This window comes from Gasterosteus aculeatus, chromosome 10 (assembly GCF_964276395.1).
Source record: "Gasterosteus aculeatus chromosome 10, fGasAcu3.hap1.1, whole genome shotgun sequence".
Classification (NCBI taxonomy): domain Eukaryota; kingdom Metazoa; phylum Chordata; class Actinopteri; order Perciformes; family Gasterosteidae; genus Gasterosteus; species Gasterosteus aculeatus.
In genome coordinates, this window is record NC_135697.1 from 17,015,843 (window position 1) to 17,033,741 (window position 17,899).

At 50.0% G+C, this 17,899-nt stretch overlaps 1 protein-coding gene across 1 annotated transcript in view; it reads left to right on the forward strand.

Annotated features, from left to right (window-relative positions):
• Positions 1-17,899, forward strand: part of grin2da (glutamate receptor, ionotropic, N-methyl D-aspartate 2D, a) — a 65,806-nt gene that overhangs the window by 34,890 nt on the left and 13,017 nt on the right. The window contains exons 9-16 of the mRNA XM_078081347.1: positions 1,237-1,390; positions 7,501-7,626; positions 8,139-8,251; positions 9,859-9,975; positions 10,156-10,316; positions 11,662-11,731; positions 12,361-12,478; positions 16,561-16,622. Coding sequence (XP_077937473.1) covers positions 1,237-1,390; positions 7,501-7,626; positions 8,139-8,251; positions 9,859-9,975; positions 10,156-10,316; positions 11,662-11,731; positions 12,361-12,478; positions 16,561-16,622 — 921 coding nt within the window. The remainder of the gene's footprint in view (positions 1-1,236; positions 1,391-7,500; positions 7,627-8,138; positions 8,252-9,858; positions 9,976-10,155; positions 10,317-11,661; positions 11,732-12,360; positions 12,479-16,560; positions 16,623-17,899) is intronic.

A 17,899-nucleotide genomic window follows, 5' to 3' on the forward strand; every position in this document is an offset into this window, starting at 1 on the left:
AAATATTCTCAGTATCAGTGTTTGCTCGTAGTCCAGATGTTGTTGTTCCGATAGACCTCAGAGATGCAGGTGTGTGACTCTCTCTCTCCCTCCTGCTCATTAAGCTGCATCATCATGGCCGTGGAGTGTGTGTTTGTGCCCGCGGGGAAACTGAGTCACTGTGCAAACTGTTGCGTCCCACATTGTCCTCTTCTCGGCGGTTTCCTGCTTCCAGGGCCAGCGATTTTTTTTCGGGGAGAACGATTTTACCAGTGCTGACGTAAGAACGACAGGCGGGTAATTGTATAAGCAGGTGCTGGTATTATGAACGGCATTTCATTTGACCTTAAAGCGCTTCCTTCAGCTTATATGAGTAGACATGTGGAACGATGATGACTCTTTAAATGAGCTGAACTCCTCCCACACGTCCTCCCTGCAGCCGTTCTTCCACATGTCACACTGCAGCACTACGGACTCACGCTCAGGTGGTCGTTTCCTCATCCCGGTGTAATATTTTGGTAATATTTTCTCTTCCCTCATGGAGTTACTCGGACATTCGGGCCTCGTTGGATTGAATGGAATAATTATGGTGGAATGATTGATCTTGACAGACAGAACTAAAGTTTCTATCAGATCAACCTTCTGCAGAAATGTACTTTGAAAAGGATTCAAAGAGCTTCAGCCGCACATTCACAGAATCGGCTTCCTGCCTCTCAGTACGGTAACTTATTATAAGTCATTATGATGGTAATTAGGACGTGTTGTGCTGAGACCGGGAACTGGTTTGATAAAGGTTATCCTTTAGTTGGGCCTGATTTTATTATGTAATTGTGTCATTTCATGGCAACGCGCTTGAATTTACAAGTCGGTTTAAAGGTCCTGATGGAGGTCCTGATGGAGGTCCTGGTGGAGGTCCTGGTGGAGGTCCTGATGCTGTATAACTGCTACACATCTGTGGCCCTGTATCCTCCATATTGTTCGATACTACGGACTTAAGTGAACTGGTTTAACTGGCACCGCCATCCTGGCTGAACGGAGGAAATGTGCTCGTTGATTGACAGGTGATAACAATGTAGGACGTCGACAGAGGAGGACAAAGAGGACTTTCAGGATTGTGACTCAGAGAGCCTCAAAGTCAAAGGAGCCGCCGGGCTTTTGTCTCCACACATTTCCGGGTCCCTTTCTGGTCCAAATGTTATGTTCTCCAACCATTGAAAAGGAATGAATCCGTCCAACCACATGCGGCCTCCTTTCCAGGTGGTGTCCAACAGAGCGGACATGGCCATCGGGTCCCTCACCATCAACGAGGAGAGGTCGGAGGTCGTCGAGTTCTCCGTTCCGTTCGTGGAGACCGGCATCAGCGTCATGGTTTCTCGCAGCAACGGCACCGTGTCGCCTTCTGCTTTCCTCGGTGAGTTTTAACCCACGAACGCGAGCAGGAAGTCGCTTTGTTTGTGCGACAGCTCGATTAGTGGCGGAGAGGAACTGAGAAACGAGCCCAACGACCCGTTTGCAGCCGGCGAGATGTAAACACGCTGGATCAGACCGAGTAGCAAACAGGGAGCAGCAGCGACGAAATAAATTCCAATCACACACAAAATACTCAAATCCAATGATTCCAACAGGAAGGCCGATAAAAGGCATCTTACATGCATAAAGAAATGGACTTTTCAATTCAAGGTGTGTTCATTTCTCAACCCAGTGGGCTGATTCACGTCGTCTTCCTCTCTTCCTGAATCAAACCAGAAGGTAATTTGAATTTATCTCCTATTTCCTCCCACAGGTTTTGGTACACAGTCAAAACTTTTTGTGGATTATTTCTCAGACTTGAGACAGTTTTGCAGAAAATCAAACCTGAGTGAACGGAAAAGCTCCAGCAGTGTTTTTCTGATGAACAATACGGAAGAACCAGAGATTTCAAAGTATTGACCTGCTGTTATTTTGCTGTTGATGTGGAAGATTCTCAAAATCTATTTTATTGGCCAAGTGTTTACAATAACAAAGGGCTTCTCCACCGAGAGACTAAAGAAACTAAAGAAAGCACGAAAAACCCAAACTTCTTCAATATCAATAACTGGAAACTTCACCCTCAAACTGATGTTGTGTACGTGTGTAAATTAAGCAAAGGCAGAAAAGATCACAGTCCTAATGAGGTGATCATTATTTATTAATTATCCTGTGTAATGACTGAAGTGTGATGTGAATCATCTCTTGTTCAATGAAGCAGGTCCTGAACAACAGGACAAAGAAAAAATACCTGTTTCATGGATGTTGGTCAACGTACGTTGAAGGATTTTCATTGTCAGTCACACGAGCGCGTGTTGTGGGAGTCGTTACATCACTTACACGTCTGTCACAGAACCTGATGAATACAAATCCATCATCAGGTTTATGGATCACTGAATTGCCGACATCTCAGACCTTCAGATCCTCGACCTCCAGCTTGTTTGACAACAGCTGGACGGAATGAAAGGAATTGAATTGAATCCACACACACACACACACACACATCATCACCATCATCATAGCATCTCGACCACATGACCTGACATTCAACCGTGTATTAGTACACATCTGTGTTTAACTCATGGACAGAGGTTCCGGATCTGCAAACTGGGCGGATCCTGATCAATAGCTGTTATGAGAAGATGCCTTTGGAAGGACAGAAAGTCCAGCAGCGGTTCTGACAACTCGCCTGAGCCTGTAAATGATCCTCCGCTGTGTCCCGGGCCTCCAGTTCTTACCAGCGTTTGTCTATTTATGCATCTCAAATCAAAGCCGACAATCTGGACTTTTGACTCGATGTTCTCTGCATCCTAATGAGGCCCCTGGTGGAGTTCTTTTCCTTCTTTTCCTTCTTTTCCTTCTTTTCCTTCTTTTCCTTCTTTTCCTTCTTTGCCATTTTCATTTCCTCTCTCCTATTTTCTTCGTTAATTATTCGCTCATTCAAAGTCGCCCTTTGCTAATATAAAACCTCTTAATTTACAAATCGTCTTAGTCTAAAAATAGGAAAGGAGAGAAGAGAGGAGGATAGAGAATGTGTGTGTGTGAGTATGTGTGTGTGTGTGTGAGTGTGTGTGTGTGTGTGTGTGTCGTCTACAGATTTAAACCAAACACAAAGAGTGAGGCTGAGCTTGAGTGCGTTTTGATAAAACGAGCAATAGAGCTGCTGCAGATATTTTCAGATGTTTTAATCCCAACGGCGGCTGGTTGACATGCTGCTCTGTGTGTGTGTGTGTGTGTGTGTGTGTGTGTGTGTGTGTGTGTGTGTGCGCGTGTGAGCCAGATGAGCCCATAAGATAAAATGACTTATTAGCTCCCAGCTATTCATTCAGATGGACAAACAACTCTGACTTCAACCGATCGGCTGGATACTGAAGAGGATTTTTTTCTGAATTTAATCATTTCACTCTCCGGTTGTGACCCAGCTGCTGTTTTTTCAGAAAACATTCTCCTGTTTTGTCTAATTATTCTAAGATGTTTAACACTTGAGGCAAAAGGCACATTTTATAACTTAAAGCAACGTTTCATCATTCTGTAAAATGTACAAATTCCCCGACTAGCTCCAAGACTTGAAAAGAGGAAATCCTCATATTCATATTTGGAGGATGCTGACTGATCTCTGATCTGTTGCACAGTAACACTACAGTGTGTCACTTATTTAGTGTTTGCAGGCTGCTGTTTCTCTTCTGCCTGCTGATCAACAAATACGCTTTCTCAGGTCCTGAACAACACATTATTAATATTAATAACTGACTGGATCAAAACGACTCCTAAATAGCTCTGGACGATCTCTGTCCTCCCACATCTGTTCTCCAAGGTTGTGGAGCGAGCTGCGAGCGTTCAATGCAGATGTGGGTTGTAAATCTCAAGCCCCCCCCCCAGAGCGAGGTCGATCACACATCCATGAAATACGTCTGCTGCAGGAGTGGACTCATGCTCTCCCTTCAGACTTGTCCTCCCTGAAGGGATCTACTTCATACTTCATAGCGGAGAACATCCATCCCTCTGTCAGAGGACATTTAAGAGACAATCTGGAACACGATCATGATGGTTGGACGCAGCATCGGGGCTCCAGGCCGTATAATCGCCACTGCCATGCGGGTCGGGGGGGGGTCAAAGGTGAAAGAAACAATCAAGTGAAGAAGATGAAGTGGAGCGAGCGAGGAGGCAGGAGCTGGTTAGGAAGAAGTAGAGAGGACCAGAAGAAAAAGGCAGGCGGGGATTAACGGACGCGGCGCCGACATGTGCGAAGCAGGAGATTTGCTACATTTAAGAAATCAAGAACAAATGACGGGAGGAAAGAATCCTGGGGGCTGGTTGCCTCGGCAACGGCTTCTCCTCCCGCCGTCCGGAGTTGACAGTGTTTGCAGTTTCACGTCAAATACACATATTAAGCTACGCGCAACAACATCCACCAAAATGCCTGAACACGCGCGTCCCGACATATGAGCGTGAACACGGCGAGACACAAAAAGGTCCGTGTGACGGAGTGAAGCCTGATGGTCCGTAACGAGCCGAGCAGCCGCTCTGATGGCTGCATTTACAATCCAGTCACGCGCCTCCTTGCCAGCTGGAAACCGTCTCACAGCCACATTCAGCATTCAAGTGCTATCGGCGGCGCTGAGACGCGTGCTAACGGAGGAATGTGATTCGCGTCGGACGCCGTCTGCTGCCCCGCGGGTTTTCTGGGGCCCGGCTGGCGACGGTTTAACAGACGCGCTTAACGCCACCGGGGTCGATCCTCGACCGGGGAAAGGATGGTGGAGACACCGAGGCCTGGATAACAACCCGTTCGGACCGCCCCGGGACGCGGAGGGGCGAGGAGCCGCTCGTCACTCACAGCGGCGATTCGGGGGCCCGCGCTTTCTAGGAGATCATGTGGAAGCCGCCGACGGTTTTGAAAAGTGAGCGTGAGATCACAGGCGTAGAGCGACCCGCCAACGTCCTGCCTGAGATCATCTACGTTTACGGCACTCGCGTCCTTTTGTTTTACCTCCTTTGTTGCATTTTGTGTGTCCCGCCTCCCGGGCGTCTTCATCCGGAGGCGCGTTCGCCTCTCGTGGTCTCACCTCGTGAAACACGGATCACACAAATAACCATTTAGCAGAGCCTCACAGGAGCTGATCTGATTCAATGTGAATCTCGTCGGAACAGCAAAGCCGCGTTGCCGCTCGTTGCTGATTGGCTGCCAGCGGGCCGAACGCCGGCGATGTGCCGCTCCGCAGCTCTGCAGCTGTCTCTGTGATTGAAACCATAATGAGATTTTCTCACAATAAGGGATTGTTAACTTTTGATAAAGGGACTGAACGAATGTCCGTTTTCTCACATAGTCAACGTACGTGTTTTCGTTAAGAGCCGATGTTGAAATTGGCGTTTACGTGGATGTGAATCCTCTTCTACATTCACTCTTCACCGCATTCTGCACTTTGAAAGACGATGAAATGGCCATAAAACAGCAGCAAAGATCTCCCACTGATCGGATGATTAACCCTCTCGCTTCTTTAGAGGAGGCTGCTTTGCATTCTGCAAACAACCATCTTTCTCCTCAAAAGCGTTGGTGACATTTAACAAATTAAGTGGTCTTCCTGCGGGTAAACGTCTGCGTCGCGCGTGTCACTTCATGGCGATATTTATAAGGTACAAGACGTTTCCATTGTTAGAATAATACCTCATGTAGGGCTGCAGGCCAAAATGCACTACGAGATTCCATTTCCCCACGCGCTTGTCTTTCAGGTGCAAATTGGATTTAATAATAAATGCACATGATATTTGCATGATAAACAGGTGCACACTAGCAATAAGACACAGCGCAGAGGGGCCGCGTAAGGACACACCGTGGTTGTCACATGTCCCGTGTGGAAACTGGATTCCTTTTAAACGTCCTAATTAGCGAATAGCTCCCTCAGCTGTGTGCGGAGAACGTCTTAAAGTAAGAATCTGGACCTTCTGGGAGCCCAATGAATAAATAATGCCCTCACTTTAGGTAGCAAACGGCTGCTTGAATGCCCCGAGGAAGTTGCGCGTGCACCTGATTGACCTGGACCTGGACCCCTCCCGCCCCGCTGGATCAACCTGCAGCAGCTCTCGGGCGCGCGTTCCATCGCACTTCGTCTCCTGGCGTTGGGTTTAGGAGCGAGCGCATGAATGTAGATTGAAAAATGGGAATAAAACAAGGCTGACGCCGCTTCCAGAACAACTGGCAGCTGCTTTACGCTGCGAAGACAATACATCAAACGGGATCTTAAGTGTTTGCGGTGCGCCGTGTAATTATTTACACGCACTCACTGCCAAGCTGTTTGTTGGCTTCACCAGAGGGATGCAGAGCGGATTAAATCCAACAGCAAGTCCTTTCACCGGGATACAAAATCACAAACAGTCTCCAGAATATGCATGAAATAAATCCTTTAATTAAACTAATAGGAAAATAATGTAAAACAGGTGTATTCTTTGTGTGAAGGATTCACATGCAGGTGAAGGGAGGATGGTGTAAAACGACCTGGTGAAGAAAAGAAGCTTCTCCTTTGTAAAGTCAGCGGCTGTAATCGCTGGTTAGACAAAGTGCTCTGACCTGAAAGCAGAAATGATGAAATACGTTCAAATCGGGATGAACGAATGCGAAAAGCGTTCAAAGTAAACACTTTGGAATTATGCATTTAAATCTGCGCGAAGTCGGATGAAAAGCACAGTGTCACGTGTTCATGCGTCCCGTGTGCTTCAACCAGTCTGTCTGCATTCATACGGTTCACAATTACATAAAATGGACTATAAATGAATTGATTTGTCAGAAATGAATCATGTACACGGCAATACTTTTGATCGCTGTTAGAAAGGACTGCATCGGGTATTTTTTTATTAAATGAAAAACAGGTAATAAAAACAAGCAATTTAAAATCAATTGAACAGGTGACCTGAAGCAGGACGTGAGAAGCTTAATTGTGCTTCAGAGGGAGTTCTTCTTCACCGGACTGTTCAGGATCAGGACTCAGGAAACATTTATTGCCATAATATGTCACGGTTTGTGCGTAACAGCAGACAGTACGACAATAGACGACAACAGTGTGAAGACAAATAAAATAAAATAGAATGCAATGGGTTTGTAGTATAAGGATATGGGTTAAAAAGTTACAAAATATAAAAAAATGTAAGTGCACCAGCGAACAGAAAGTGACAAGTGGTTCACAGCAGAAAACCACGTCTGCAGAAGGATCAGGCTTTTAGCAGCATTTAGCAGCTGGGTCCACGTTGAACACGCAAAGGTCACAGCTGACGTGGTGCAAGTTGGCGGTAAAGAGAACTCCTGATGGATGACGTTCGTGAGTCCATGTGTGCTAACGCGACCTCGACGGTGAGTCCGGCCGAAGCCCTTCGGTTGAGTGCAAACTGAGCAGCACACAATTAAACGAAGGCATTCAAATGCTCTCATGTTGCAAGGTCTTTATGTTTCATCCTTTTGAGCAGGACCAGTTGTTTTTGTGCTGCCTCGCCGATGGAAGGCCAACGCGTGCTTGTGTGTTGCAGAGCCCTACAGCCCGGCGGTGTGGGTGATGATGTTCGTCATGTGCCTGTCGGTGGTCGCCGTCACCGTCTTCATCTTTGAGTTCTTCAGCCCCGTGGGATACAACCGCAGCCTGCAGAGCGCCAAGAGTAAGAGGCGCAATCAGCCCGCCGCGGCGCCGCGGCAACATTAGCGCCGACTTGTCACTTCGTCAGTTATGCAAGCGAGTGGGGAGGGACGGGGGGGGCTAATTCGAGGAGGGAGTTTGCTCAAATTATGCAAAACGTTTTCGGCATTTTCCCACTGTGGCAACAATCGCTCCACTTCCCCGCTCACGCTTGTTTATTTATGACAAAACAAACAGTTGTTTTTTGACAGTTTTACAGTTCATTGTTTGTTGCGAGCCGTTGCCACGTTCCTTTTCCACCATCTTATTGATTACTGTGTGACACACGGACACAGGTGGGATTCTGCAGAGCCCGAGTGACAGGAAGGCGCATGTTGTCTCTTCTGCTGTTTTCTCAAAGCCTTTGAGCTTCTCCTCGTTTCCTTCCTCTGAGGCTACAGAAAAGCTCCGCTGCTCTTCTCCAGCCTCTTGCAGGATCGACCTTCTGGATCCCCGACTCGGCTAACGGCGTCCCGCTGTCTCTCCCTCCCTCAGGGTCGGGTGGATCCAAGTTCACCATAGGGAAGTCTGTGTGGCTGCTCTGGGCGCTGGTCTTCAACAACTCTGTGCCTGTGGAGAACCCCAGAGGAACCACCAGCAAGATCATGGTGAGTCCCTCCAGCCTCTTCGTCCATTGGCCCGGGAGCTCGATTCGCTGGTGAAAGGTGTCGTTTAAGAAGACAGAGTTGCACGTCCACCAGCATCACGTTTCCGTTTGTTTAGTCGGAATGAGGAGAAACTGGTACTTTGAGCATTTTCCTTTAAGTCTGTTTGGGTTTGCAAATGAAAGCAGATCAAAGAAAATGATCATTAGCTCAAGAACATGTGCGAAGGTTCTAATCCATCTCCTCCGTCTCGAGAGCTGCCACTTTTTTTCAGGGAATTTGGAATCTTCTCCGTGTTCTTCGGGCCAAGATCAGCAAGATCTGCATCTGAATATATATATATATATATATATATATATGTACATTTATAAATAAATGTGAATTTCATGAGCCAGTGCAATCAGTTTGAGGGTTCCTTCACTTGTCTCACAGCAGCAGCGCTTTTAGCGCCTGCTGTTCCTCTCGTTGCCTCCACATGGAGCAGAAATCAGAGCCGGTCTGGCCCCAGAGGGGAGAACTCCAGGTGCCTCTTTTCTTCTGACTGTCACAAGTGCTTCCCACAACAAGCCCAATCATCACAAGAGAGCATTAGCTGCATTTTTTCAACTGCACCAAAAAGACCAAATTCTAATCTGATGCATTTACAAATATCATTTCAGACAATAGACAAGGGATCACGTCACCGGTCCTCAGTGTCCATCCGCGCATGTCGGTATGATCGATGTCATACATCAAAGTCAATTTAGAGGGGTCACGACCCCCATCACGACGTCATCGTAAGTGAGAAGTCCGTCCTTGAACCCTCCAAATCCTCCGCCTGAAGCGAAACGTTTCACTCTCGTTCACTGACATCGCTTCTTCATAAATCACGCCTCTCTTGCCTCATTGTTCATCGTGTTCATTAAGAAAATGAGCTTTCGGCATAAAGACGCCGTGATCGTTGATCAGCGGAGAGAGAGAAGTTCCACTTCCTCTCTCTTGATCCTGGCCGGCTCGCAGGAAATGAAAGCGGCACGTCTGGACGGCGAAAAGATCCCTGAACCGCCTTTCAAAGGATCCTTTAAATGCGCCCGTAATGTAGGTCAGATGCTCTGAAGAAGTGTGGATTCTTTGAAAGGCATTACTGAAACTTTACTTTGGTCCGTATGTATTATGAATACATATATATATATATATATATATATATATAATATAAATACCTACCTATAGCTGTGTGATAAATGTAGCGGATTAAACAGTATAATATTCTCCAAGGACTAAAATGGAGTAAAAGTCTTAAGTTGCTTAAAAGTCTAATACTAAAGTAGGTGTATTTAAATACACTATCTCTGTTACTTCACTGTGCTATTCGTCACTCGTGCATATGGCATGTGACAGAATCATTAAGATTCAAGGAAGAGAAAGAGAAACTCTACAACTTGTCACCTCATCACATTTCTTCTCTTGCAGACAAATACGGCTCAGCCCTCCAGGCGCGACGCCGCGTCCCTTTCCGGGGGCTCAGCGATGAAATGCCGACTACTCGTAGAAAGTGTTGCTTTCCGATCTTAAAATACTTCCACGTGTGTCAGATTGAGCCCCCTTGCCTCCCCCTCACCCCCCCCCCCCAGGTGCTGGTGTGGGCCTTCTTCGCTGTCATCTTCCTGGCCTCCTACACTGCCAACCTGGCTGCCTTCATGATCCAGGAGGAGTACATCGACACGGTGTCGGGGCTGTCGGATAAGAAGGTACCGCTGGAGGGGCGGGGGCCAACATTAGCGGCGTTCATGTCACCTTAAAAGAGATGGAGGGGGAACGAAGAGGGTTTATCGTCCCAGCGAATAGCGAAAGTTATCGGCGAGTGAAATGCTCCCAGCGAGAAGACGTCCAGCTCATCCGGCTCTTTAACTTTCGTCTTCCGTTGGCAGTTCCAGCAGCCGACGGAGCAGTACCCGCCGCTGCGCTTCGGAACGGTGCCCAACGGCAGCACGGAGGAGAACATCCGCTCCAACTATCCCAACATGCACCAGTACATGATCCGCAACAACCAGAAGTCCGTAGAGGAGGCCATCGAGAACCTCAAGTCCGGGTAAGGGAAGCAGAAGAGTGGGCGGGACGGGGCGGCACGGGGCGGCATGGGGGGCGGGACGGGGGGCGGGGTTGCGTTTCCGGCGCATAGGTACTGATATTCGCCCTAAACTGAAGGAAGGGATTTTTTACGCTTACAACGTTGGTACCAGTGGTTGCTGCGACCACGGTGTGGAGCCACATACCCAGAGGTTCACCTGGGGGGTTCGTGAGGGTCCTCACCGAGGAAGGTGCAACATTCACGGCAACGAGGCTCCATAACGGATTCTGATCACGTAGCTCGAACCTTTGTGGTTATTTTAGGCCAAACTCGTCTGGTTGCCTCACCTGAGCTGAGGTTTCTGTGAACACAAAGGTTTATTTTGTAAAGCCCTCATACATGTAAAAACACGCCGCCTCTCCAGACATAAATATATGTGTATTTGTAACCCCCCCCCCGGCGACCTGCCTCAGCAGCTGTAACCTGTGCAACCCCATCAGGGGGGGGGGGGGGGGGGGCGCTGGCGGAGAAGAAGAGGAAGAACTTTTAAATAATGCATGCTAGCAGCAGCCGCAGTGCGGGGGGGGGGGGGGGGGGACCTGCCGCCTCAGCGCTGTCTTCAACGAGGGAGGTTTATTATCTGCCCGGGGGGCCGCAAAGCACACTTGCCATGAAATACACACATGCTCATCTTGTTTGGAGGCGGGGGGGTGGGGGAGGGGGGGGGGGGGGGGAGTGACGCCTGTAGATGCAACTGAGAGGTTCAAATGTTTAATGGGACAAGCAAAGACACTTTGACACTCAGCCTGCGGCCCTCAGCTACAGAACTCCCATGATGCATTCCTTCTCATCGTCCACCTTTTCCCTCTTACCTCATCTTCTCCGTCTCTCTCTGACTCCTCCCTCCTCTTCTGACTCACCCTTCCTCCCCCTCCTTATCCCACTTTCTGCCTTTTTAACTCCCTTCTCACATCCTTTCCTCTCTCTCGCTCCCTCCGGTATTGTATGCAGCCTACTCTTGTCACGCACCCACCTCCCTCACCCTCCCCCCCTAGCGTTCACCTCCTTTGCATCCCCCCTCCTCCGGGGCAGGTGCCCCCTGCTCTTCCTCTCTTTCTAGTACACTGCAGCTTCAGTGTAAATATATATTGACGTGGAGAGCAGATGCAGTCACTTCGTCCAGAGATGCTGCGGCATAAATCCTCCCTGTGCGCCGCGATGCCACATTCGTTGTCGTTTGTCCACCATCGCTCCCCATTTTGTTCATCGGCGGCACTTTCTTCCTTTTTTATGTCCTTGTCCAGCTCCACGGCAATGCTTTCCATTTCTCGGGTTGCTGTTGACCTCATCTCTTCCTTCCCTGCAGGAAACTGGATGCCTTCATTTATGACGCAGCGGTGCTGAACTATATGGCCAGAAAGGACGAGGGCTGTAAGGTGAGAAATCGATCTGTGCGTCCTGGCGCGTGCAGGCAGCTGCTGTTAATGTCCCCGGCAGCTGCAACCCTCCACCAACCAGCATGCGACAAACCGACTGCAACAGGCACAGAGTTAATGAAACACACCCGCCGCATTAATATGTGTCCCTCGCCCCCTGTAGCGTGTTGTGATTCTGCATATTGTCATTTTTGGGCCGCGCTGGTGTTGATTTATTTCTAGGTTTGCATGTGATTGAGCTCCCAGGGCGAGTGTGGAAGTCCTGCACAGTGATCCTGGGTAATAAGGTCCGCAGGAGGCCGCCGCTCCCACACTGCTGCAGTAATTATTACAGCTGATGTGGATCTATAGCAGCTCCTCAGATGAAAACAAAGTCCCGCTCGAAGGCTCTGGGACTTTTGCGAGACGTTGATTTTATAACTCGGCCAACTGTTTTGCATTAATCACATCGCAGCAGCAATTAGGCTGATTTGTGTTGCCTTTTGGCTGCGGGGGTCTTTGAATCTGATCAGGAGCCTTTTCCATTTCCAAGTTATAACGTCCTCGAGGAGGCGAGGAAGACGCTCACATGACGAAACGTTGTAGCTGTTTGCTCGGATGTGTGATGTGTCCACACGTTGCTCCACCAGGTGATGACCATCGGCTCCGGAAAGGTGTTTGCCACTACGGGCTACGGCATCGCCCTGCACAAGAACTCCCGCTGGAAGCGGCCCCTGGACCTGGCGCTGCTGCAGCTGGTGGGAGACGGTAAGGCTGGGGGGGGAGGGGGGAGGGGAGCATTTCATAGTCGCCGCGTTCTGAACTGTTGCTCCCTGCTGCCTCCTCATCAGCAGGAGAACAGCGGTCACAGAACAGACATCCTGCAGTTATTAATTGCCCCTCTTTCAGTAATTAGACGGGATGTTTTTATGTTGTTGGACGTGAGCGTTTTTTTGAGGTTGAGGCAGTTGAGGAATGAAAGACAGGAAGGTTTTAAGAGCGTTGGGAGGGATCGATACTGGAAGGTCAAAGCCAAGGAGAGCAGAAGGGAAGAGCAGAGGAAGTGTGATCCTAAAGCTGTCATATGACACACACACACACACACACACTGAGTGGCTCATCACACACACGTCTCTCTCTCCATCACTTCTGCTCTACAAGTTTAACACGAGGGGTTCCTGGTGGGTTATGACCTGCAGCATCACTGGTAGTCGTGCTTTTCTGCACCAACGAGGAACCGTTCGCTCTCTGACCTTCTCCTGGTTGCCTGAGCTGGTACATATCGTTCCACCTCAGTGCAGCATCTTCTCCAGACTGTGGATAACATGTTCAGGAGTATCCATGACGCCATTTCCCTCGGGGGGGGGCAGGCCCTGGCATGCACTCCTCACAGCGATTCTCCCCAAAGTCCAGACGAGAGGGAACGTTCTACCAGGAACGTTTTTTAACTCCTTCATTTCCTTCAACTGGCCAAGCGCGCGCGTCCACTCTGGCCCTCAGCAGGTCCGTGGTCGCTCTGCATGAAACCTTCATTTGGCTTTTGAAATGAAAGAGTTGGTCTGTCACCAAACCGTCTCCTCTGGGTACAGACGTAGCCCGACTGCCATCAGCTAGCTGGAGAGCGCGGGTGGAGGACGCCTCCGTGCCAGCGGGCCCCCCCCGGTGCAGCGAGCGCTGGAGGGCGACGGGAGAAGGAAAACGTTGAAACTGGAAAATGGGAAATTGGAGGCAAATATTCTTTCAGCTTTCAGCTTTCTCCCTCTTATATTTTGTATTACATCCGGATGAACGATGCTCTTATTGCGTTGATCAGGTTTTTGTCGTGTTGGTGGACTAACGATGTAACCCCACACAGCGACGAGTAAGTGAAGGGTCGGAGGTTGAGGATGTAACACAACGAACCAGGGGGAGTTTTGGCAAATCGAACTCTCATTGCAAACGACAGCCGATGGGGTGGAAGACGTGCAGCCTGGGGGAAGTGAATCAGCTCAGCAGCAATGTAGTCTGTGGACTCCACGGCACACGCACAGGGCAACACACGCACACGCACACGCAACACACGCACGCCACAGTTGTGGCCTTGACTTGATCAGCGTGAAGCTGAGGAGAGCTGATGGAGGCAAGAGAGCAACACGTAGTGTCTCAGACTCATGGAGCATCTTAGAGCATCACAGAAACAAAGAGGCGTCATGCAGCGTCTCATCTTCTCCATCATACAACACGGTTCAAAGTACGACATATTAAACGGAAGCGCGCAGCCACACTTAGACAAAGGAAACCTTTTCAAAGTCCTGCGAAGTGGCCCGGTTGCAGCAGCAGCAGCGTCGGCTGACGTTGCTCCCGGACTCAGATCCCACAGCGGCTCGCATGCAGGCTTTTGCGCTGAGGACGGAGGCCGGCGCGGCTCGCCCACGGGAAGCTGCGTCGTCAGAGGCCCTGATGTTGATTTTAATTTCATAGACTGGGAATAGGGTTTGCAGATATTGTCCTGAACCTGCAATGTTCTCCTCATGTTTTATTAAATTCCAAAGTCAAACAAAATCCACGAATCATGTGGGGATGAAAATCTAAAAACAAACGAGCTCATCGTGAAACAGGCGCTGGAATGGGATTCAAACGTGTTGTTTCTCTCTCGGAGGCGCTCTGACTACTTTGTGGATGCGGATACAGCAAAGATCTTTAAAACTTCTCCGCCTCCCACCAACACACACCGACTGCACGGCTCCGCGGACGTGTCCCTCCACCCGCTCGTCCAATCATCGACGTCTGTCCCCTCACAGGTGTGCTGCCGAAAAAACACCTTCAGTTTGCCCAAAGCAATTTGTTTGAGACTCGAAGGAAACGTGCGATCTCGCGTCGGCAGAGACGTTAATTCACTTCTGTCACTCACAAAGAAGCTGTGGCAACAAGCGGAGACGACTTTCTGTCTTTTCCTCTGAAAAGTTCACTGTTGCTTTGTTTGAACTAAACTGAAGATGAAATGTAATGTAAATACGGGGGGAAAGATTTATTCAAATGTGAAATTGAAGAACCAAAAAACTATTGTTTTATTTAACACGCTCGCTCCGGTAAGACAGAAGCACTTTTCAGTACAGTGAAAACTTGCACCCAGCAACATATTCGGAATTGATGTTATGAAACTGGAATGGAGACACGCTGCTTGTATACCAGGCACCATTTGTGGGACAATTAGCCTTTTTGCCGATGATGTCATTCTTTTACATCAGTAAAAGGATGAACAAGATACGCAACATCACCACAATTAGAAACTCCAAGAAAATGAAAAATAAAACCAACAAAGCTTTGTTCTTGCACCCACAGTAGACGTGGTCTGACCTTTGACCCCAAATCTGCCCATACGGACGCCTCTCTCTGTGAAGAGACTAATGCGGGGGGACGGGGGGAAGAAGGAAGGAGCCAGATGAGGAGATTCATTTGGAACTAAACGGAAATGAAACACAACGTGAAGTGAATTTGAAGCTCTGGCACGTCTTCCGTTCTTATTTGTAAAGGGCCATGCACAGGGGGGGTACAACCCGTCCGCCATCTCTCGTTGGTGAAGGCTCCTCCCTTAGCTTAATGCGCCGCAGATCGCCACGATTGAGGCTTCCGCGGCGAGATGAGGCTCAGCGCTAACTCCATGGATTTGATTGTGGCAGCGCACACGCGCGTCGGCCCCTCGGCCGGGACCCGAGAGCAGGCCGGGTCGATGGAGCTGAGCCGGGTTTAATTCGGCTGTCAAGGAACGTCTGAATTGTCACACGAGACTGCCGGGGGTGAAAGGAGAGTCCTGTCGGAGCGAGGTTTGTGTTTTGTTTGAGCGGATCGGACGCTTCGGTCGTCTCGGTGGTCCGATCTGTGAGGCGGAGCTTTCCGGGCTGCGTTAATTAACCCGAGGGTGATGAACACTGTGAGCCTTGGGAATGGGAACTTCCTTTTGACTGTGACAGCTACAGAGCGTGTTGGTGCACATCCGTCTGCACGAGTCTCTTTGCACATTTGATCCTTCTTCTTTCTTCCAGCTGCCTCATTTTTTTTTGATTAAAGCGCTGATGGCCGGCGCTGAGGGTCCCGTTGCGCTGCAGCTCAGATTATGTGTGTGTGGCTGTGACAGTTTGAGCAGGAAGCGCTGGTGTGCGTTCTTTCATCTCTGCCCTCGGCGAGCTCGCCGATCCGCGACCTGCTTCAAAGGGCTTCGCCTACTTCCTGTCGCCGCCTGACGGCTCTCTGTTCAAAATGATGACTTTCTCTTCAAATGGCCTCTTTTTAAAACACTACTTTAGCTCCTCCCCAGGTGGTCTAATTTATATTTCTGTGTAATTTGTAAAACATCTGCAACACAGTACATTGATGCACTTCATTAATTATTGCTTACTTTATAGTATAAGCAATCATTTTAATTCAGTTTATGAGTTGCAGGTGATCCTTTTTTGGTTTTGCTCACACACATCCGTCTTGCCTCTATTTTTAACATTAAGCAAAAACGCTTTGACTCTCTGCTCATTTCTCTCCACTCGGGCTGCATTTCATCATCCGTCCTCCTCTTTTCTTGTGCGTTCTCCTTCTTCTCTCCTTCCTTTGCTCCTTCCTTTGCTCCTTCCTTCTCTCTCGGGGATCAAACACCTTGCTCTCACAACAAAGGGGCAATAATCCCCTTAAAACATGTTTCCCTTTAATCTCCTTTTCTCGCGCTGTACTGTTTTAACTCTTTCTCCTCCGATATCTCTCTTCCCCCTTAATTGCTCTTTTTTCATTTTATTTTCGGCCTGTATCTTACTCTCCCTTTCATGGGACTTTCTTTCAGCATCTCCTGATTCTGACGTGGTCTTTTCCTCTCCATTGTGTTGCAGACGAGATTGATATGTTGGAGCGTCTCTGGCTGTCCGGTATCTGCCACAATGATAAGATCGAGGTATGATATCTTATTCCCTTTCTCTTTGTTTCCAACATCCACCCTGTTTCCAGAATGAACTGAATGTGGAAGGACTGGATGCGTGTAGCAGCAACAGATCCTACTGTCAGGGGTGCTGGTGGAAGGCAGGACTCAGACGCAGAGTTCAACAGGAACACAAAGGACTTTAATAGTCAATGGTCAAAAATCCAAGGGGGCAAAAACACACAGGCATGAACTATGGGTATCCAAGACAAAGACAGGACATGCGTGGCTAGAGACAATGACGCGACAAGTGACACAGGAGACACATGGCTTAAATACACAAGGGAGGTGCAGGTGATTGGAACACAGGTGGAAACTATTAGACGAACACAGGGGATGACGAGACAAGGCAGGAAGTGAAGTTACCCGGGGACACGAGTGGCAGAAAACGACAAAATAAGACAGGAAGTGAACCACACCGTGACAGTACCCCCCCCTCAAGGACCGACTTCCAGGCGGCTCACACTAGAGCAAAACAAGGGGTGGGGGGGAGGGAAACCAGAGACGTTGGTCGGACCACCCGGGAAACTCTGGCGGGCGGCCCGGCGGGTGGCCAGACGAGCGGGGAGCCTCTGGGGGTCGGCCCGGCGGGTGGCCAGACGAGCGGGGAGCCTCTGGGGGTCGGCCCGGCGGGTGGCCAGACGAGCGGGGAGCCTCTGGGGGTCGGCCCGGCGGGTGGTCACCAAGCCGGCTCCGGAGCGTCGACTGCAGGGCACGGAACGTCTCTAGAATGGCAGGCTCGGGGACACGGGAAACCTCCGGGGTCGGCGGCGGCAGCTCGGGGACACGGAACACCTCCGCGGTTGTCGGCGGCGGCAGCTCGGGGACACGGAACACCTCCGCGGTTGTCGGCGGCGGCAGCTCGGGGACACGGAACACCTCCGCGGTTGTCGGCGGCGGCAGCTCGGGGACACGGAACACCTCCGCGGTTGTCGGCGGCGGCAGCTCGGGGACACGGAACACCTCCGCGGTTGTCGGCGGCGGCAGCTCGGGGACACGGAACACCTCCGCGGTTGTCGGCGGCGGCAGCTCGGGGACACGGAACACCTCCGCGGTTGTCGCCGTCGGCTCCAGCTCGGGGACAGGGAACACCTCCGTAGTCGGCTCCAGCTCGGGGACAGGGAACACCTCCGTAGTCGGCTCCAGCTCGGGGACAGGGAACACCTCCGTAGTCGGCTCCAGCTCGGGGACAGGGAACACCTCCGTAGTCGGCTCCAGCTCGGGGACAGGGAACACCTCCGTAGTCGGCTCCA